Source organism: Physella acuta, unplaced genomic scaffold (assembly GCF_028476545.2).
Source record: "Physella acuta isolate Inbredline_101_S28 unplaced genomic scaffold, ASM2847654v3 ptg000793l, whole genome shotgun sequence".
Classification (NCBI taxonomy): domain Eukaryota; kingdom Metazoa; phylum Mollusca; class Gastropoda; family Physidae; genus Physella; species Physella acuta.
This window is the reverse complement of record NW_026732311.1, coordinates 324,630-342,839: the sequence shown is the minus strand read 5'-3', so window position 1 is coordinate 342,839 and position 18,210 is coordinate 324,630. Positions and strand designations below refer to the sequence as shown.

At 36.0% G+C, this 18,210-nt stretch overlaps 2 protein-coding genes across 2 annotated transcripts; one reads left to right on the top strand and one right to left on the bottom strand.

Annotated features, from left to right (window-relative positions):
* The first annotated feature begins 1,779 nt into the window (after positions 1–1,779).
* LOC131950997 (uncharacterized) lies at positions 1,780–11,371 on the top strand. Its single transcript, XM_059313229.1, has 8 exons — positions 1,780–1,890; positions 2,099–2,303; positions 6,166–6,264; positions 7,036–7,069; positions 8,143–8,228; positions 9,659–9,692; positions 10,200–10,237; positions 11,288–11,371. The coding sequence occupies exons 2-8, from the start codon at positions 2,264–2,266 to the stop codon at positions 11,344–11,346; spliced, it is 390 nt and encodes a 129-aa protein (XP_059169212.1). The 5' UTR covers positions 1,780–1,890; positions 2,099–2,263; the 3' UTR covers positions 11,347–11,371.
* A 1,436-nt stretch (positions 11,372–12,807) lies between these two features.
* Positions 12,808–15,234, bottom strand: LOC131950995 (dual specificity protein phosphatase 3). Its single transcript, XM_059313228.1, has 3 exons — positions 15,008–15,234; positions 14,596–14,819; positions 12,808–13,919 (listed from the first exon to the last, which is right to left on the bottom strand). The coding sequence occupies exons 1-3, from the start codon at positions 15,193–15,195 to the stop codon at positions 13,687–13,689; spliced, it is 645 nt and encodes a 214-aa protein (XP_059169211.1). The 5' UTR covers positions 15,196–15,234; the 3' UTR covers positions 12,808–13,686.
* Positions 15,235–18,210: the final 2,976 nt, after the last annotated feature.

Here is an 18,210-nt window from a genome sequence, read left to right as displayed (position 1 = left end):
TCCCCCCTCCCCCCGAAAATTTGAAGTCCCCCCTCCCCCCCGGAGAAAACAGTCTGGAAGAAACACTGGCTCTACCCACTTGCTAACCAAGTTTCCTTTCGTTATTGTTTCTTAAAATTTTTTTTCCTAGTTTTAGACGGATGCGAGTACGGATATGGGAGCTTACACAAATGATGTCACTGGTGCGGTAACTGAGTATGTTACCCAATCGTGCTCCAACAATTTGATTTTTTAAAAAGTTTGGTGTCAACCCAATCGAATTAATCTATCTCATCAAATCTTTTTAAATTCTATTGCTAGTGACCTAAAGTAGTGATACAATAATTAATAATTAATAAACAATGAAGCTTTAAAGCTAATACTAATAGACAAAAATTATAATAATAGTAGCATTTTAAATTATAAAATATATTCGTTTATTATATCCACAGCCCCGTTTTTATTTTAGAATGTTGGATAAATCCTAATATATAAAACGCCATGTGCGCTCTTCTCTCTCTCTCTCTCTGTCTGTCCGCAAAATATTTTCGCCGGACATCACGTCAGAAACGGCAGCGATATATGGAGAACATTATACGGACTTTTGTTGAAAATAATATGTTAGATGTTTTAAATGTATAACCACAATTTTATTTAAAGAAGAAAAATAAAAATTAAAGGCGTATTCGAATGTAGAGAAACAGTATTATTTATGCAACCGGAAAAGCATTAATAGATGTGAAAAAGAACGCATAAAACTGTGACGTCACTATTGCTTATACATTAACTAATGACGTCATCTGCCGTGTTTCGAATAAAAAGAAATGAACTATTTCATTCAAATTTGATTTAGATCTACGTACACTATGAAATGTATACAATACAATTTTTCCGGCCTAAACTCATAAAATTTATTTTATTTATTTGGATTCTAGATCTAGATATTCTAGATTCATCTATTCAAATAATACATTTCTATACTAAAGTATTTCAGGCCTTAATTACTTTATTGAAATCTTTGCTAATTTCTATAATATATAAAGCAAAGTTGTCGGGTGCCCGATAGGGCACTTCCCGGCGCCGCAGGCGCTTCAAATTTGGCAGGATCTTGCCTTGGGGCGACAGAACACGGGGGCCGGTTGGCCGAAAAGTCTACGATGATGGGGTCAAAACTGACCTCGACTGACCGGCGCCTTATATGAGCTATAAATCGAAAAAAAATGTCCACGGAGGAACCTCTTCATAACTCCTGAGGTCGTAGACCGACCCTCGGGCGAATTAATTAAGCATTCAAATTCTCAATGTTTTCGAAAGCCTAAGCAAAGCTGGGCAGCATGCCTAGTACTAAATAGGCAAATACAGATGTCTCTAAATGAGAAATTAAAAAGCAGCGCAAAATATTTAAATTATGGATCTGATTATGACGGAAATGAGGTCGCCTATTAATATGGCCTATATAAATATTTGAAAAATTAAAAACAATTTTAAATTTCACTGTATCTACCCAGAAAGTGCGCACAAACCTTTCCAGGTTTATACTGCACCTGTGGTCAAAATAAATCATTTCCGTATCATCCGTTCAATCGTTTGGATTTCCATAAAAGACAAAGCCATGCGCAGACATGCTTTGATATATATATATATATATATATATATATATATATATATATATATATATATATATATATATATATATATATATATATATATATATATATATATATATATGTATATATAGGCCTATATAAGGGCTAAAATATTTTAATTTATTTTTTCGGCTGACGTTAATTTTCAGCAAATGTACGCAGTGTGAACTGTAGTATAAACGCGCATAGGGACCACGCGACCATTACATGTACGAGTGAGAATTACCCTGAAGCTTTGTGTAACTTTACTTGGAAAAATGAGCTGGTATGAGTAGTTTGCATTTAAAAAAAAAAAAAAAAATTTTACTTCTGAATCACACATCGAATTCATTCTTTTATGAACCATGCACACTCCAACAAATTTGATTTATATGCGCAAGCCGAAAAAAAAGTAAAAATCTATGTTAGAATTTTGTGATTGAGAACTCTATTCCACCATATGAAATGCCACCTCTGCATCTTTTTTTTTTCAGCTGGACAGCTTGTTCAGGGGCAAAACCTCTGTCAAAAACACCCCATTTCATGTCAACAATGTAAGGTATTACATAACAGAATGTGTCCTGAAAGTACCAGAGGAGCTCGCGATATATGAATTTCAAATCCACATTTACCCTAACATAACAGGTCAAGCACAAGATATGCAGTATGGATACAACCAGTCAATCAATAAAGATAAACGTAAGGTTTGTTTCTTTGAAACGCTGATCTTACATGCTATCGACAATATTTTATATATCAATACTGTTCTTATAAAAACGCTAATAGGACATATAAATTATACCAGTAGGAGATAGGCCTAGGTATATTAAAAAAAACCATTGGACCTGAAAGGCATATCTTGTTAATGGGCTGTGAGTTAGTCAGTTACTGCTTAGGAAAATTGATCGATATCCTTAACGAGTTGTACCGTTATATACATTGACAACTTCTTTTAATAGTTCGGGATTACAAGCGAATCTCAAAAAAGTGTGGAGCTAGATACACTCAGTTGATCGAAAATGATCAGTAAACTGAATAATCTGTGAAACAGAATATTCATGAGCGAAATCTGAGACAGCTTATCAGTCGATATCAACTAGCTTACCCAGATGTTGCTTCGCCATCCAATGTTGTACAGTTTACGTAGGTTAACCTTCACGAATTAGGTTACTTTTCATCAAACGTGAATTTCCATAGCCTCAATCGGTTACATTTAAATAGTTTCAAACACACACAGAAGAGAAAACAAGTAATTAAAAAAAGTCTAGTGACAATTTTAGCGCAATTTCCTTGTGTTATCTAAAAATAGCACAGTCGTAGCGTAAATCAAGAGCAGGGCTAGTAAAACCATTGGTTAGTTATTAAAACGTTTTGTATTAAAAAAAATTTCAGTATTTTACATGTTTTATTTACAATAGAGTAACATGACTAAAAACCATTGCGCGCCCAGCTACCGAACGTGACGTCGCAGCCATTGAACGTGATCGCGCAGCTATTGAACGTGATGACGCATGTGGTGTGGTTGCATAAAATGCCTACTAATTCGGTCCAAATTTTAATTAATTCAAAAAATTTTTTGTGACCGAACGAAATGATATTTTTGAAAACTTTCTTCGGCAATATTGTTCTAAATTATGGCCGGAATCGATTGGTAAATGTTTCAAGTCAGTAAGTGGTCTGGTTGCTGAGATATGGGCCAAAAACTGCATTTTTTCGAGGTTTTTTGGCTTTTCCGGGAAATCCATGAAAGAAACCCGGAATTTTTATGGCCTATGCTCATCCTCTTAACTTGCTTAACATAATCGCTTTTGGAACTAGTCATCGATATTGCTTCGTTGAGGAGGAGATACGACTTAAAGCTGCGGACACACATTCATACATTCATACATCCATCCATCCATCCATTCATCCATCCAGAAATGACGGGTTAATAAACGCAATTCTCCAGAATGGAAATTGCGCTAAAAATTCCTTAAAATATTATAATGTAGTTAGAAAATGAGCACACATCTATGTCAAATAAATGAGCCCAGAATTGTTAGGTGAATAAATATGGATTTTTACCGGGGTGAGAATGAAAAGTTGCATATAGTCAGGAGTGAACTATCCAAGCGGCCCGGGAAAAATACATAGCTGTGTATCTGTTGACTGTGCCTGTCTTCAACAGAGTTCCTCTCAGGCATCTCTTCAGGGGGAGGGGCACTGCCACCCCTACTCCCCGGAGGACTTCTTCCCCCTGGACGAATAATATAACTTTTATAGGGAAATATTTACTTTAACCAGTGTCCGCCGCTCCACCGGAAATATAAGTGCCCCCCCCCCCCCCCCGGAGAATAAGTTCTGAAACACTGTTCACCAGAGGATTTTTTAAAATTTAATTTTACATGTACTTTAATTAAGACCTATCTATATATATAATTCTCTTCTTCGAGCCGTTAGAAAACAAGCTGCAAGCGCGCTCCCTAACATCCCCACCCCTACATGATCTTAGTGAGCTGTGGTTCACGCTATGTTTACCTTCGTGGAGTTGGGTTTAGTGACGGCTATTAGGGGCAGATAATTTAGTTTGAAACGATTTTAAACGTGGGGGGGGGGGGGGGGGGAAGGGGGGGGGTTATGGTCCTTAACGAGCTACTTATAGTGTTTTAAAGAAATATTTTCAGTGTCAGCGTTGGTACTGTCGAATTCACAAATTATGAATTACTGAAAAGTAGAAAAAACAACAACTAAATAGAGGCGTATGTTATGCCGCGGGTCGGCTCGTTGTTTTTATTCTTGCTGCAACTTAAGTACATTTATTAATTTATTTTCTTGGTTCGCATTCTCTGCATATAATTTTTATTATTATTTACATTCCCAGATAATCCTGTAGATCTAACTATGAGATGTTCATCTCCAACCCCAGAAAGTACCCTAATAAATTGCTCCTGTTTACTTACGGACTATTATCATCACTCGCTCAAAACAAAATTATCATGGTTTGTAAACAATGTATCAACTGCAGACATGGGAAGTAGTTCGGTAACAGTAATCAAATTAAATGACTATTCCTGTTTTTCTGCGCTGTACAGCTTAATGAGCCGGTCAGCTAACTATGAGAAGAAAGAGAATCAAAGACTATGTACTTTATTATCCCTATAACGCAATGAATGCTTACTACAATTGTTATCACATGAGTGCTTACTATTGTTTACAACTAGCGACACTTTTTCTTCTTGCTTTTAGCTATCGGAAATGGGGACGTTTTTTAGTGACGGGAAGAGGGTCTGGCTTACTGTGACGAAATGTGACGATAGTTTGGAGAGGGTATACCAGGGTAGTTTAACGTGGTGTTGGCAGAGGCGTAGCGAGGGCGGGGCGGGGGTGCGGACCGCATCGGGTGACACCCAACCTAGCGATGCCACTGGGTGTTGGTAATATACTCTTATTCCTTAATTATTTATGTAAAAGTACAAAAATAAAATAACTATTCTTAGTTACTCCCCCCACCCTCACCCCGTAACATTAGAAATAACATGTCAAGCGAGTTATACAGGTGTTTCAAGAAGTTTGAAGGTCAGCTACCAACTACAAACCAACACAAGTAAGATTTATATAGTTTAACTATTTAGTTAGATCTATACACATACTCCTCTTTCAATGCGTTTACGAACTGTATTAAGGGCATTATTTAAGATAATTAAGGAAGAAATCTCATCGGGACATAAATGCATATATAAATATGGCTTCTGTTTGTCTTGAGAAGCCATAGATGCCCCAAGAGATGAAAAAAAATCATCAGGGCGCATACCAGGGCATTAGATGAAGAGATCACGGGTTTCCCATTCCTTTCATGACCTCTGTTGGTATAGTCCAAGGGAATGCTGAGCATTACGTTTGGATACCTGATACCAACTTCGGTTGCAGAAACTGCCGAAATGAAACCAGAGTCCGTAATGTAATAATAATTACTATCGGCTAATGGGCTCCACTCCTGTTTATTCCGGGGTCTATTCTCCTAGGTGGGTTGCCAATCGGAAATTCCGGGATAGCAATCATGCGCTCTCTCAACAACCACGCATACAGACCATATATATATATATATATATATATATATATATATATATATATATATATATATATATATATATATATATATATATATATATATATATATATATATATATCCCTCAACCTCACACTAGTTCCGATTCAAACATTAGTACCTAAGTCTAACAGCAATACCGGGAGTGCGTGGTCAGATGGTAGAACGCAAAACTGCTACCGCGAAAATATCGCGATGGGTTCCTGAAAGTCCCTAAGTTTCTCCACTCTAATGGGACCCAATTTACGAAAAGTAAAGGCGACTGGGCAAGAAATGACTACACCATCTCTTCATATTATTATGACGAGGTTATTTGCCCTATGAATTGTCATGCCCGAAATAGTAACCAATCTTTCTCGATTAAAAGAACTATAGGCATACGTGGGAACCAATTAATTATCTGTATCGTGCTGCTTGTTGTATATGAAATTGAAAGACGTATGTGTTAGAAAAGATAAACACTTTTCTTTTTTGTAGATACATGTGAAAGTGTAGCTGCAACTAACTTAACAGTCTGTGTTATTCTTTGGGTTTTGACAATCTTAGCCTTTATTGTTGGAGCCATCATATTCACAAGTAATGTATAACTATTAATCATTATTATGTCATTCTTAATTTTTTGAATTCTGAATTTATTGATATATGTAGACAAAAACCTTTGAAGACAATAACGGAGTCATCAATTTGGGCTTACCCCGGTGCAGAAATCCAGGGTGTCGTCCCGCTTGCTAGAATTTGTTTTTTTTTTTTTAATTTGGTGTCACACTCTCTTCACCTACTACTTGATTATTTTAATTGATTGGAAAATTTAGCTATTTTAAAAAAAAAATCTGATCTCATCCTATCAAATGGTGTCATCTTGTGTCGACCACACCCTCCTCCCAAACCTTGTAAAGCTTGTGGTATAAACAATGATAAATCAGCAATAAGCTGCTAATTGGTTGTTTCATTGATGAATAGCTTGTAAATTACACCCCACCCCCTCCAACTGACCTTTTTAAAAATCACATTTTAATCCTTATTAAAAGTAACTAAAGAATATTATCAATTCACATCGTTTATCATAGACGGGTATTTGAGTTATTTCAAGGGCGTAACATGAAATTACGATAGTGCAACTCAAAATATAAATCAGCCTACATTTAGCTGAGCATTTAACTTAAGTATCACAAGGGAACAGGTACCCATAGGCATATTTAAGAATAAAACATTTGCCAGTGCTTTTCCTCAAGTGATCTGGATGATTATTCAGTGAGGCTCAGGCTCCTATTATTACCTGATTTATTAAAACGAAACTTAATTAACAATACTATTTCATTCTTTGATACTTTTGCGTGTGCTGAACAGGATACAAGCTCAAGCACAGGAAGGAAAGTGACAAGTAAGTCAAAAACTTCTTAAAACTACAAATGCCAAGATAGTTCAAACCTTAAGTGAACTAAAATGTTTAGCAAATTGAAATTTAAAATAAATAATTGTTTAACAGAGCGGCGGTATCCCAAAGGGGATGAAGACATTTTAGGGGAACTAAATGCATCGCCTTATGTAATGTTAAAATAGTTTTAGATCTGCCTTCGGATATGTAAATTTACATTAGGCGTTGTTATTTTAGAAAAAAAAATGACGTGTCTACTCTTCGTACAAACATCCGTTTATTATATAGAAGAAATGTGTTGCGAAAGTGTGATGGAAGGGTGGGGGGGGGGGCAGAGGCGTAGCGACCCTTCCCGGCGCCCGGGCACAAACTTTCGATTTGCACCCCCCCTTCAAACTTTCGATTTGCACCCCCCTCAAGCTTTCACTTTATTTTTCCAACCCACTTTGGCGCCCCCTAAGGTCGGCGCCCAAGGACATATGTCCCCCCCCCCCCCGCTACGCCTCTGGGGGGGGGGGTGTCAAACTTATTAACCGGAAAAAGGGTAAATTACGAAATGCGGATTGCAGAGGTCACTCAAAAATTAATGCTAATCTAAGTATGAGCACATATAGATTCTCCTCATAAAAAAAGAAATTTGTCTTCCTAACTTTAACAGTACTAAACTTACTTTGTTACCACGTAAATAGAGTATAACTTCCTATTATCGTAAATCGTTCAAAAGTTGGCTGAAACCTGCGCATTCTCTATACCTTTATTTGAAATTTTGTCAAACTAACTTAAACGATTCTGAATGTTATCATGCACATATTATACATACGGACATACAGACATACATAATGCAGCCAGCCAGCCACACACAGACACTCACACGGGGAATAAGCTACACAGACACTCACGATTGCCAAATTCCGACTCAGAAATGTGGATAAAATACTTCATTTATATTCCGCATATAAAAACTAAAAATAATAAGGCTATTGCCTGTCTTTTTTGTTTTGTTTGAGACTTCCTTGAGACGTATTTTCTATTGAAGGGGTCCAAATATGCTCGGAAAATAATTTACTTCATTTTTTCAGAGGAAAAACGGTAGAAGATGGTCAAAACTCACAAGGCAATCAACATGACACTATTCCATCTCCATCTGGCGACAGAAGGAGTGAAGGTGGTAGCATACGTGTTTTCTATGTTAAAAAAATACATTTTAAAATACATTTTTTAAAATATAGGTCTATGAGTGTGGGTCTATTGGTGACCAATAGCGTAGCCAGGATCAGAGGCGTAGCTGGGGGTTCGGATCGCACCGGGTGACACCATTTAGGGGGTGACACCAAGGCAAAAAAGCTTCTACACATACATGTACGCGTATTTAAATTATAGGTCTTATAGGCCGACACAAAAACACACACACACACACACACATATATATATATATATATATATATATATATATATATATATATATATATATATATATATATATATATATATATATATATATATATATACTTTGTTTCTTGTGAGGGGGGGGGGTGACACCAAGAAGTGCCGCACCGGATGATACCCGACCTAGCGACGCCACTCAAGTTTTTCTCTCTATATATTGCTATTTTTTGCCTTGGTGTCACCCCCTAAATGGTGTCACCCAAAGCGGTCCGCACCCCCCTCCCCTCGCTACGCCTCTGCTCCTGACAATGGTGTAGGCCCACACTGTCTGCGACCCTAAGAGTGTGCACTAAATGATAGCGACTCGAGTCCACCGTCGCCAATAGCGGTTGTCATTTTGGGGTCCTTGGGAGTGGAAGGGGGGGAGGTTATAGCCTTTCATAACCCCCCTCCCCAGCATACGCCACTGCATACTGCGTAACCGGTAGGCATATAGAACTAGGTTTAGGGTTCAAACAATCTTAGACTTTCTTTAGGAGGTACTTTTTTTTATTGACGAAACTGGTAGTGATTCAATAGGGCTTGTAAGTAGGTCACAACTTCTCGTTGTCGTACTTGGGGGTCGTCCATAAATGACGTCACAATCTTAGGGGGGTCCGTAATTTTGTGACGGTGTGTGATGAGGGGGAGGGAGGGGGGGGGGTTCAGATGGTGCGACGTCTCACTTTTGCAATATAAAAAACCATGTTAGAAAACTAATTGTAGACGTTATTTCGGGTTTTAGAAATCTGTTTTAATAAATTAAAAATAGTAATTGATTAAAATACTGTATATAGACAGAGTTCAGACAAGATTTTGGAAAAATATAGAAAAATTCAACTGCAGTTTTGAGGGGGGTTGCAGGCTGAGGTGTGACGTCATTTTAGGGGCGGGGGTCTGGCTTTTTGTGACAATGTGTGACGGAGGGGAGGGGGGGGGGGGAAGGTAAAAATCTTCAAAAAAAGCTCGACGTCATTTATGGATGACCCCTTGCCAGCTAGTAGATTTCGAGACCGTAGACTTACAAGCCCTATTAGCCTATGGTGGCACCGTAAAAAAAAAAGACGAATGCCTAAAGCAAACACTAGATGTGACAGTGGGTCAGTGGTTTTGTATAAGACTATAAGTAAATCTGCTAACATTTTAACAATATTCTTTTAACGTCACCAGACACCACTCGACAGCGAAAAAAATCAAGCAAGCCGTAAGCTTCTATTTAATTTTTTTAGTATAATCACATTACTATATGTAGTACAGTGTAATCATTAAATTAAAGCTGGTTTTGAATGGAAGCTTTTCCAATGTCAAATTTAGCAAGTTGAAAAAATTACAACCGATACTCATGGGATACAAAGTTAAAATATACATAGGTCTAGTTAGGAATGAAGCCAAATTTTCAATAATAATGAATTAAGTGGCGAGACAGCCTAATTGCAATAAGTGTTTATTTCAGGTCTCCCCCCCCCCCCCCCTTTTCCAGAGCACTGAAATAAAAAGAAAATTAAATATAAAAATAAATAAAAAGCCTATACTTTAACATTAATTGCCCGACCCCACTCCTTGAAATATCAAATGCCCCCCCCCCCCCCCCCCCCCCTTACCGGAACAAAAAAATGTCGAAAAGAAACCCTGATTGCAATTTATCCCAATATAAAATATTTAGTTAAAAGAAATTCAGCTTTTGTAAATTTTATTCCATTTTTTTTTTCAGAACCCAGGAGGATGAGCGAGAAATGGCTCCATTAATTAGTAAGTTTATTAGAAATAAATCTTGGCTGATGTAAAACAAAATAAACCGGGAGTGATCTCCCCTAAACTTTCTCGAATATTCTAATTTGAAACAACAGGGGATGGCAACTCGGGATTTAGATATGATTTTTAATCCATTTTTAAAATAGAATAAAATCTCGTAGAAAAAAGAATTGTACATCAAGTGAACGCCAAATAAAATGTGCATAAGACTTTCTCTATACTTCGTATATACGAGAAAGTGAAAATGAAAGACCACTACTTAGCATATTTCATCATAACTTTTTCCCACGTTTTCTTTAACTTGCTTTCGTCTCTGTCTTTCCAATCAAATCTTGCGATCGAAATTTCTGGCACTTCCCAGTTAGCTAGCGCGCTGACATTTTCAGGGAAGCTTTGTTTTGGATGACAATAGAATATTCAATTGTTAATGTTATTATTACTAAATTGATCCATGGAAACATTTTATTGAGCATTTTAGACCGCTATATAATTTATATATATAATTCTCCTCTGCGAGCCGTTAGAAAACAAGCTGCAAGCGCCTCCTTACAGTCCCATCTCTTTCTCTCTATCACTATCACTATAACGTATTCACACAACGTGTTTTTTACGAGTTGTCTTTTTACGAGTTGTCTTTTTACGAGTTGTCTTCGTTTACCCAAAAAAAAAAAGTGAAAAGATAAAATCGATAGCAAGATTTTAATGCAAACAAACAGACAAAGACTAAAAAGTAGAAAATACAATCATTAAAAAAAGTTTTAAAAAACCACGTTTTCTGATTGAACTAAAAAGTAGAAAATAAATGCTATACATCACAATAATGCAAGCGATCACTCTACTATAAGCGATGAAAAACGTGGGGCGCCGTGATTTTCTTACAGTTTCTAATACTGTATATATTTTGTATATGAAATATTTTCTTCTAACTTTGTTGAGAAGGGGGGTGTACACTTGGTTTCATGTGATGGGAGGCTGAGGTGTGAAGTCATTTTAGAAGAGGGGTATCTCTCAGTCCGCTATCGTGTAATTTTTTCATTATCTCTATAGATAACTCAGCTGCAAAGAATCAAAAGGAGGACAAGAGTTTGCTTGATCCACTTTTCTGAATTACTTAAGTGTGATAACTTGGGGGCAGAGTTTCTTCCAGGCATCTCTTCGGGGGGGGGGGGGGGGGGGGCAAAGCCCCCCCGAATTTTTTTTACCGCACCCCCGAACGAAATGAAATTTATATAATTTATATAGAAAATATCTACTTTTAACAGTGTCTGCCCCCCCCCGAAGAAAGTCTACCGCCCCCCCCCCCCCGAAAATTTCAAGTGCCCCCCCCCCCCCGGAGAAAAAAGTCTGGAAGAAACACTGCTTGGGGGTCGTCCATAAATGACGTCACACTCGTAGGGGGGAGGGGGGTCCGTAATTTTGTGACCGTGTGATGAGGGGGAGGGGGGGTTCAGATGCTGTGACGTCACACTTTTGTTAGAAAACGAGTTTTAGCTGTTATTTCGCATTTTAGAAAACTTTAAATAAATTGTAATAGTAATTGATTAAAATAATATATGTTGACAGAGTTCATACAAGATTTTGCAATTTTAAGGGGGGGGGGGGATGGTGTTGTAGGCTGAGGTGTGACGTCATTTTAGAGGGGGGGTCTGATTTATGGATGACCCCTTGGTAAAAAATTGTGATAAATGGTTATTTCTGTTGAACAGATGATCTAAAACTGCTTTTTATTGGAGTGCAGTGTATTAGTTTGAATTGTATTTTTATATTTAGATCTTTATTCATACATTTTGTTTTATTGAGATTTAGGACCATTTTTAATGTGTTTTTTAAAAAAAAATTAAATTGATGTTACAACAATTGTGATATTTGTACAGTTCCTCCTAAAAAAAGATTTTGAATTCTCATAACTATCTGTAGGCCTAGTATTGTGCTTGTCGCTACAGCCATACTTCACCATGTAATTAAGTCTCAGGTACATTGGTTGTACTTGGAAGCTGTCAACAAATGTTATTATGCGTAATTAGCAAAGTTTTACCAACAACCCTGTAGGCCTATTGTCCCATCACTTAATGATGTTCCACATAGCACATCATCCAAAACGTCAGAACCACTCCTACATCATTTATGGATGATCAGTTAAAAAGGGGTTAGCACACTAAATTGACTTTTCATGGTATGGTCATATTTAAAGTAATTATTTTGATTAATTACATGTTAAAATAATATCAGTGGCCCACCTTGCCATGCAGTGGCAATACTTATTGCAGATTAATCACTAATTTTAAAAAAACAGGGTTATGGAAGTGGAAAAATCCATCCGATGTCTCCACAGCCCATGAAGGTCTTAGGCCAGCATCACCACTGTTTTCCCCCTCAGACTTGTCTTCTTTTTCAACATCCAGACTCCAGGCTTCCATTAATCTGTCTCCATGTCATCTATCCTAGGCCTGCCTTTTTAAATTTCTCTTTTGGGCAAATTTTTAAAAAATCAAAATACAATTAACAGATCAAAAAATAATTTTAGTGAGATATAATTGTAAAGGTTTTAATTTTCATTATCGGTGAAAAAAAATGTGTTAAAAATTAACATACTTCAATGTTATTTAACAGAAAAAATATACAATATTTTTAAAAAAATAAATATAAAAAATGGATACTGGATATGGTTGGCCCATTTTTAATTATTTATAAATTGACAATTATTTCATGTTTATAAAAGAAGATGACTTTTTTTTGTTTCCTAATATATTTATCTATTCTGGTTTGTTTTTATACTTTCTAAACTTAGAATATGCATGAATATTTAAATAATGTTCGCCAGTTTTAGCCTAAATGCTTTTATTCATAAAGCTGAATTTAAATACATGTTATTTATAAGACACTTATTTTTTTTTAAGAAATAGATTTCTTTTTGTTTTATTTCCTTATATTTTTTTCTGTATGTTTGTTTTACTTTCTTCATTTAAACTATGCGTAAACATCTTGATAAGATGATGTTAAATTGATTAGTGAACATATAGCCTTAATAAATGTAATGGTAAGTGAATTAATTCAATAATCATGTCAGTCAACAATCACTGAAGCACATTACAGAAGTTTGCTATTATTTAAATAATATCACAGTATTTTTGAGAACATATATACAAGCTCTATAATTAATGGTAAAAAAAAATGATGAAGAATGATATTGATAATCTAATACAAGTTTCAAACTTTTATCACAGAACCAACAAAAGGTATCATACAACATCAAAAACCTTAATTAAATCATTTTGATGTTATTCATTGTCAAATCTGCTCCAGTTCCTTTGAAGTTGGAAAAAGTTTAGACAGAGCTGCCCAATAAAACTATAATTTAGAAAAAATATTCACAGCCTTACACAACATCCAAACTTAAACATATTCTGCACTGAACCACCAAATAGTATCTGGCAGATTCAAGTCACTCAAGTTTGTGTTTGACACAGTCTCATCTGATCCAGTACCTTTTGAGTTTTAAGCAGTTCTTTATTGAGCTGACACAACTGCTTGATGAAGCCATCATTTGGAAAAATGTCACGCTTCTCCCTCACCAGTCTCACAGCCTTCATTACGTCCATTTGTTTCTTGACCATTAGATACGCTATAACAACTGTAGCTGAGCGAGAGATACCCTGTTGGCAATGAACATAAACTTTACCTGAAATATATAAAAATAAATCCAAGTTAAAAAAAAGTATTTTTCCTCAATAGTGATCAGAGCTTTTGCAGTGTTCTATAAGTCTTCTTGCTTGATAAATCTCGCTTTTTATAACAGCAAGTGGAAAATACTTCGGATAAAGGTTACAGTCTATTTTTGTTACAAACAAAATTACAACATATCAGTCTCCAAAAAGAAAATATTGAAAAACATAACAAAACAAAAATGGTTTCATTTATTAATAAGTAAGAAAAAAATAAATTAATTGTATTCAATGAATGTTTTGGCTTTTTGGACTGAACAGAATAAAAATTTACCAAAGAGGTATCACCAGAAAATTATCTTAATATGAAAAGAAGTCGTAAAGTACCCTTAAAAATCTAGTGGCAGGTAAATTAGAGTTCATCTGTTTCTTCAGTGACCTTGGCATTTGAAGGGATAGTGTGGTTAGCACCACGCCCAGCCTCCTTTACTTTCCCTAATGTGAATCGGGTACCCATCAGAGCTGGGTGGACTCTAGGACATCATATGGACTAAAACCAGGGATCCAAAGACTTTTGGGTTAGCAGTCGAAGGCTCTACTATTCTACCACAAAGTTCCTTAAAAAAATATTTAAAAAATAATTATTTAATAACCGTACACTTTATTCTAAAATAAAAGAAAACAAAAACAAACCTTTGGTTGATAAGGCATTTTCAATAAAATCAGCTGCAGGCCGTAAATACGGCAAAATATTGAAGGATGATAAATCCATTGCTGGAATGCCATAAAAAGATATGTTTATGGGTTTATAGTATTCTGCGTTTGTATCAGTCTGATTGAACTTGGAACCCATGCTCGCATTTACCAAATGAGTTATTTCCATTTGTTTTAGTACATTTGGTTTCTGAACACATTGTCTGAAAAATAAACAAAAAGCTTCTTTAAAATTTTCATATCCATTCTCGAAGGTCTACTTGAAAAAATAAATTTCCTGTATCCCAATAGAACTTAAAAATATTTAAAATACACAATCACAAAAATCTATTTATGAAAGTAGCTTATCAATACTTTTTGTGGACTTTTAAAAAAAAAAAAATTTACTTACGCATCTCCAAGGAATAAACCTGGACATATTTCATCAAAGGCGCGTGCTGGTCCCATAGGAAATGGAAAGTATGAGAATGGTCCACCGACTCTGCGACCTGATGCTAGTGCTACAGTATTGCTTTCATTAGTAAGAAATTCTTTTATTTGGCTGTACAATAACTTGCTGTCACTATCAGTTTTTGACATAGCTGATACACAATACGCACAAAACTGCAAATAAAAAAATAATAGGCCCTAAAACATTTAAATTTAAGTTTTAATTTAAAATATTATTAAAAGTACTCAGTTCAGAACTAGCTTAACACACTGCCAATTTTATTCATATAAAATTATATTATTTAAAAATTATGGCAATTTTGTACATCTATCAGAAAACAATTAGTTTACTTGTAGTTTTAAAACCAAAAAAGAATCTAGAATGACACAAAAATAAGATCTTAAAAAAAATAAAAATAAACAACTAACGAACAAAGTCGGGAGTCCAGTGTCCAAAGACTGTGACTAAATTCTAGATCTAGTTTAGATAATATTAAGATATGTACTTGTTCTTAGCATATGAGAGATCTAGAATCTATATATTGAAATTAATAAAGAAATTTCTAGATCTAGATCTAGACTATTCTAGACTCTAGTTACACGACAGTTACTAGAGTTAGTTAGACAAGCAATGTCCTCAAGGCATGCCTGCTTACTTAAATAATTTTTGCAATAATATAATAATAGCCTTAGGAAAATATTACTTAAATCAGTCACTAAAAATAAACTAAAAGGCCTATTTAAAAAAAAAAATCATTGATGACTCATCAAGTTCAAGACCAACATTTACATTATTCAAGACTTTTTTCCTTTTATAGTCAACAGAGGATAATTTTCTCTATCGGCAGACAAGGCCTAACCACTATATAAATATATATATATTTAGGTCTACTATAGATCTATATTCTATATGGTATCTTATTATAGTATCGGTAAAAATTTAGAGAAAACCCTTGATATTTCATTGTATCCGCCGCCAACCAATCAAACGCGCGCTTTCAACGCGTTTTGGTTGGCGGCTGACGTCACGATGACGTCACGCGACCCGTAAACACGGCGTTTTTGGAGCTAAAAAGGGCCGAAAAAGCCATTTTTTTCTACGTGTAGTTCGGATTTTTTTACGTTTTTTAAAATGGGCCCGAAAATGACCCTTTTTAAAAATGGACATAGCCGTTTTTTCGAAGAATTAATTTAAAAAAGGGCCGTTTTGAGCTATGTTTCGATGTAAACAAAGGCCCATGGCGACACGTGTCAAACCACGTGAAGGCACCCGATCGACGATTTCGGTCACGCATGAGTGGTTTTCGTACGTTCTCGTGAACTAAATACCAGTTTCTTGACAACAAATTGGAAAACGACAATTTCGTGAAAATAACGACCCTAGAGGAATGGCTTTTGAAGATTATTGAATAAAAATCGATGTATTGGCTACATATGTTGATTCTAAAGTTGTCTATAATTGACTAGATCTAGTAGGGCATGCTGAAACAACGGCCTTAGGACGCCGTGTAGTGTGTAGTTTCGCTAAATGTAAATTAATCAGCCCGGCCGCAGATCGACAGCAAACTGTTAAATTGGTTGAACGTGAAAAACTACTTACAAATTACTTTTGAATATTCACATCACACAAAATAATCCCAAAGAAAGCACAAAATAAAATCCGTTAGAAAAGCATCACCATGAAATTTGAAAACCACGTTTGTCAACCTTAACCAGCCATCTTTGGCTCGATCTAGAGGTCATTCTTTAGCCTACACATGTGTCTTGTCAACAAATTTAGTTTCTGATGGTACACAACATTTAGGTCAATATATTAATTAACAAACTGAATTCCAACATTCTATCACTCTAATCCTAAAATGAAACAGAATTTGAAGCACAATGATCTAACGAATAAATCCCACTCTAAGTAAGTGCCGCAGCTTTAATCCTGGATAGAACCATAGTGTGTAGTCGTGTTGTGAGTAAACTTGCACGAGATAAAACACCGACCTAGACCTTCCTGATGTTGTGTATGGCCCCAACGTTAAATGCTGGGAGTAGGGGAGGGGAATTTAACACCAGAATAGATTTTTTTTCAGTAGTTAGATCATCAGTAGTTCACGCATCCTAACGGGGTTGAAAGTGTAATTTTATATTCAACTAGGCAAAAGGTGGAGGGGTGGGGTCATTTAAACGACGGAGCTATATTTCTAGTCGAAGAATACGGGGAAGCCGGAATTTGAAGCCGGCATTTCATTATTGTCATTGCTATTGAGTACAACCCTTTATTCTAGTTTGATGCACGACCATGCTACTCATTACAAAATCTAAAAAATGTCGTTGTGCTACCATGCAAAAGTAGCCTAATATTTCTACTGAATGGGGTAGGTATTTGACTTTGTTTATTTAAATGCAGATCCCATTAGCCTAAACATATTTGGATGCACATTTTAGTTATATCGTAAGGATTAATTTTATAATACAATGCATATATTCTGGCAGTCCTTCAAGTATTAGTAGTTATTGCCTATTGGACTTAAGGGGTCATCCATAAATGACGTCACGCTTTTTTGACGATTTTTACCTCCCCCCCTCCCCTCCGTTACACGTCGTCACAAAAAGCCAGACCCCCCCCCCCTAAAATGACGTCACAGCTCAACCTACAACCCCCCTCAAAATTGCAGTTGAATTTTTTTTAAACATCGACATTTTTCCAAAATCTTGTCTAAACTATTACAATTTATTAAAACAGTTATCTAAAACGCGAAGTAACGTCTTAAATTCGTTTTCTAACATTGCTTTTTTATAATGCAAAAATGTGACGTCAGCAAGCTGAACCCCCCCTCCCCCTCATCACACATCGTCACAAAATTACAGACCCCCCTCCCCCTACGAGTGTGACGTCATTTATGGATGACCCCTAACTTGTATTTCAAAGATTTATAATGAGCGGGATGCACTATTTGTTTTAAGTGCTACATTCGGTAGCTGTTACTTTGTGCATGACAGCATCCCAATAGTTCACTGTTAATAATGTAAACTGAGCTTGACGAGATTCCCATCGCCAAGCAATCGTATGATAGACCCAGCAAGCATCACTCGTTAAATTCGACATCATGGCTATACCAGTCCTTGATTTTCATTACTGCCTTGAAACGCCTAGTTCTTGGCTTTAAAAAGTCT

Coding starts and splice junctions, on each gene's coding strand:
- LOC131950997 (XM_059313229.1), top strand. CDS start 2,264: ATGCAGTATGGATACAACCAGTCAATCAATAAAGATAAAC. Junction 6,265..7,035: donor TGGAGCCATCATATTCACAA/GTAATGTATAAC, acceptor TGTGCTGAACAG/GATACAAGCTCAAGCACAGG. Junction 7,070..8,142: donor CACAGGAAGGAAAGTGACAA/GTAAGTCAAAAA, acceptor TCATTTTTTCAG/AGGAAAAACGGTAGAAGATG.
- LOC131950995 (XM_059313228.1), bottom strand. CDS start 15,195: ATGTCAAAAACTGATAGTGACAGCAAGTTATTGTACAGCCAAATAAAA. Junction 14,820..15,007: donor GGTTTATTCCTTGGAGATGC/GTAAGTAAATTT, acceptor TTTATTTTTCAG/ACAATGTGTTCAGAAACCAA. Junction 13,920..14,595: donor AAATGCCTTATCAACCAAAG/GTTTGTTTTTGT, acceptor TATATATTTCAG/GTAAAGTTTATGTTCATTGC.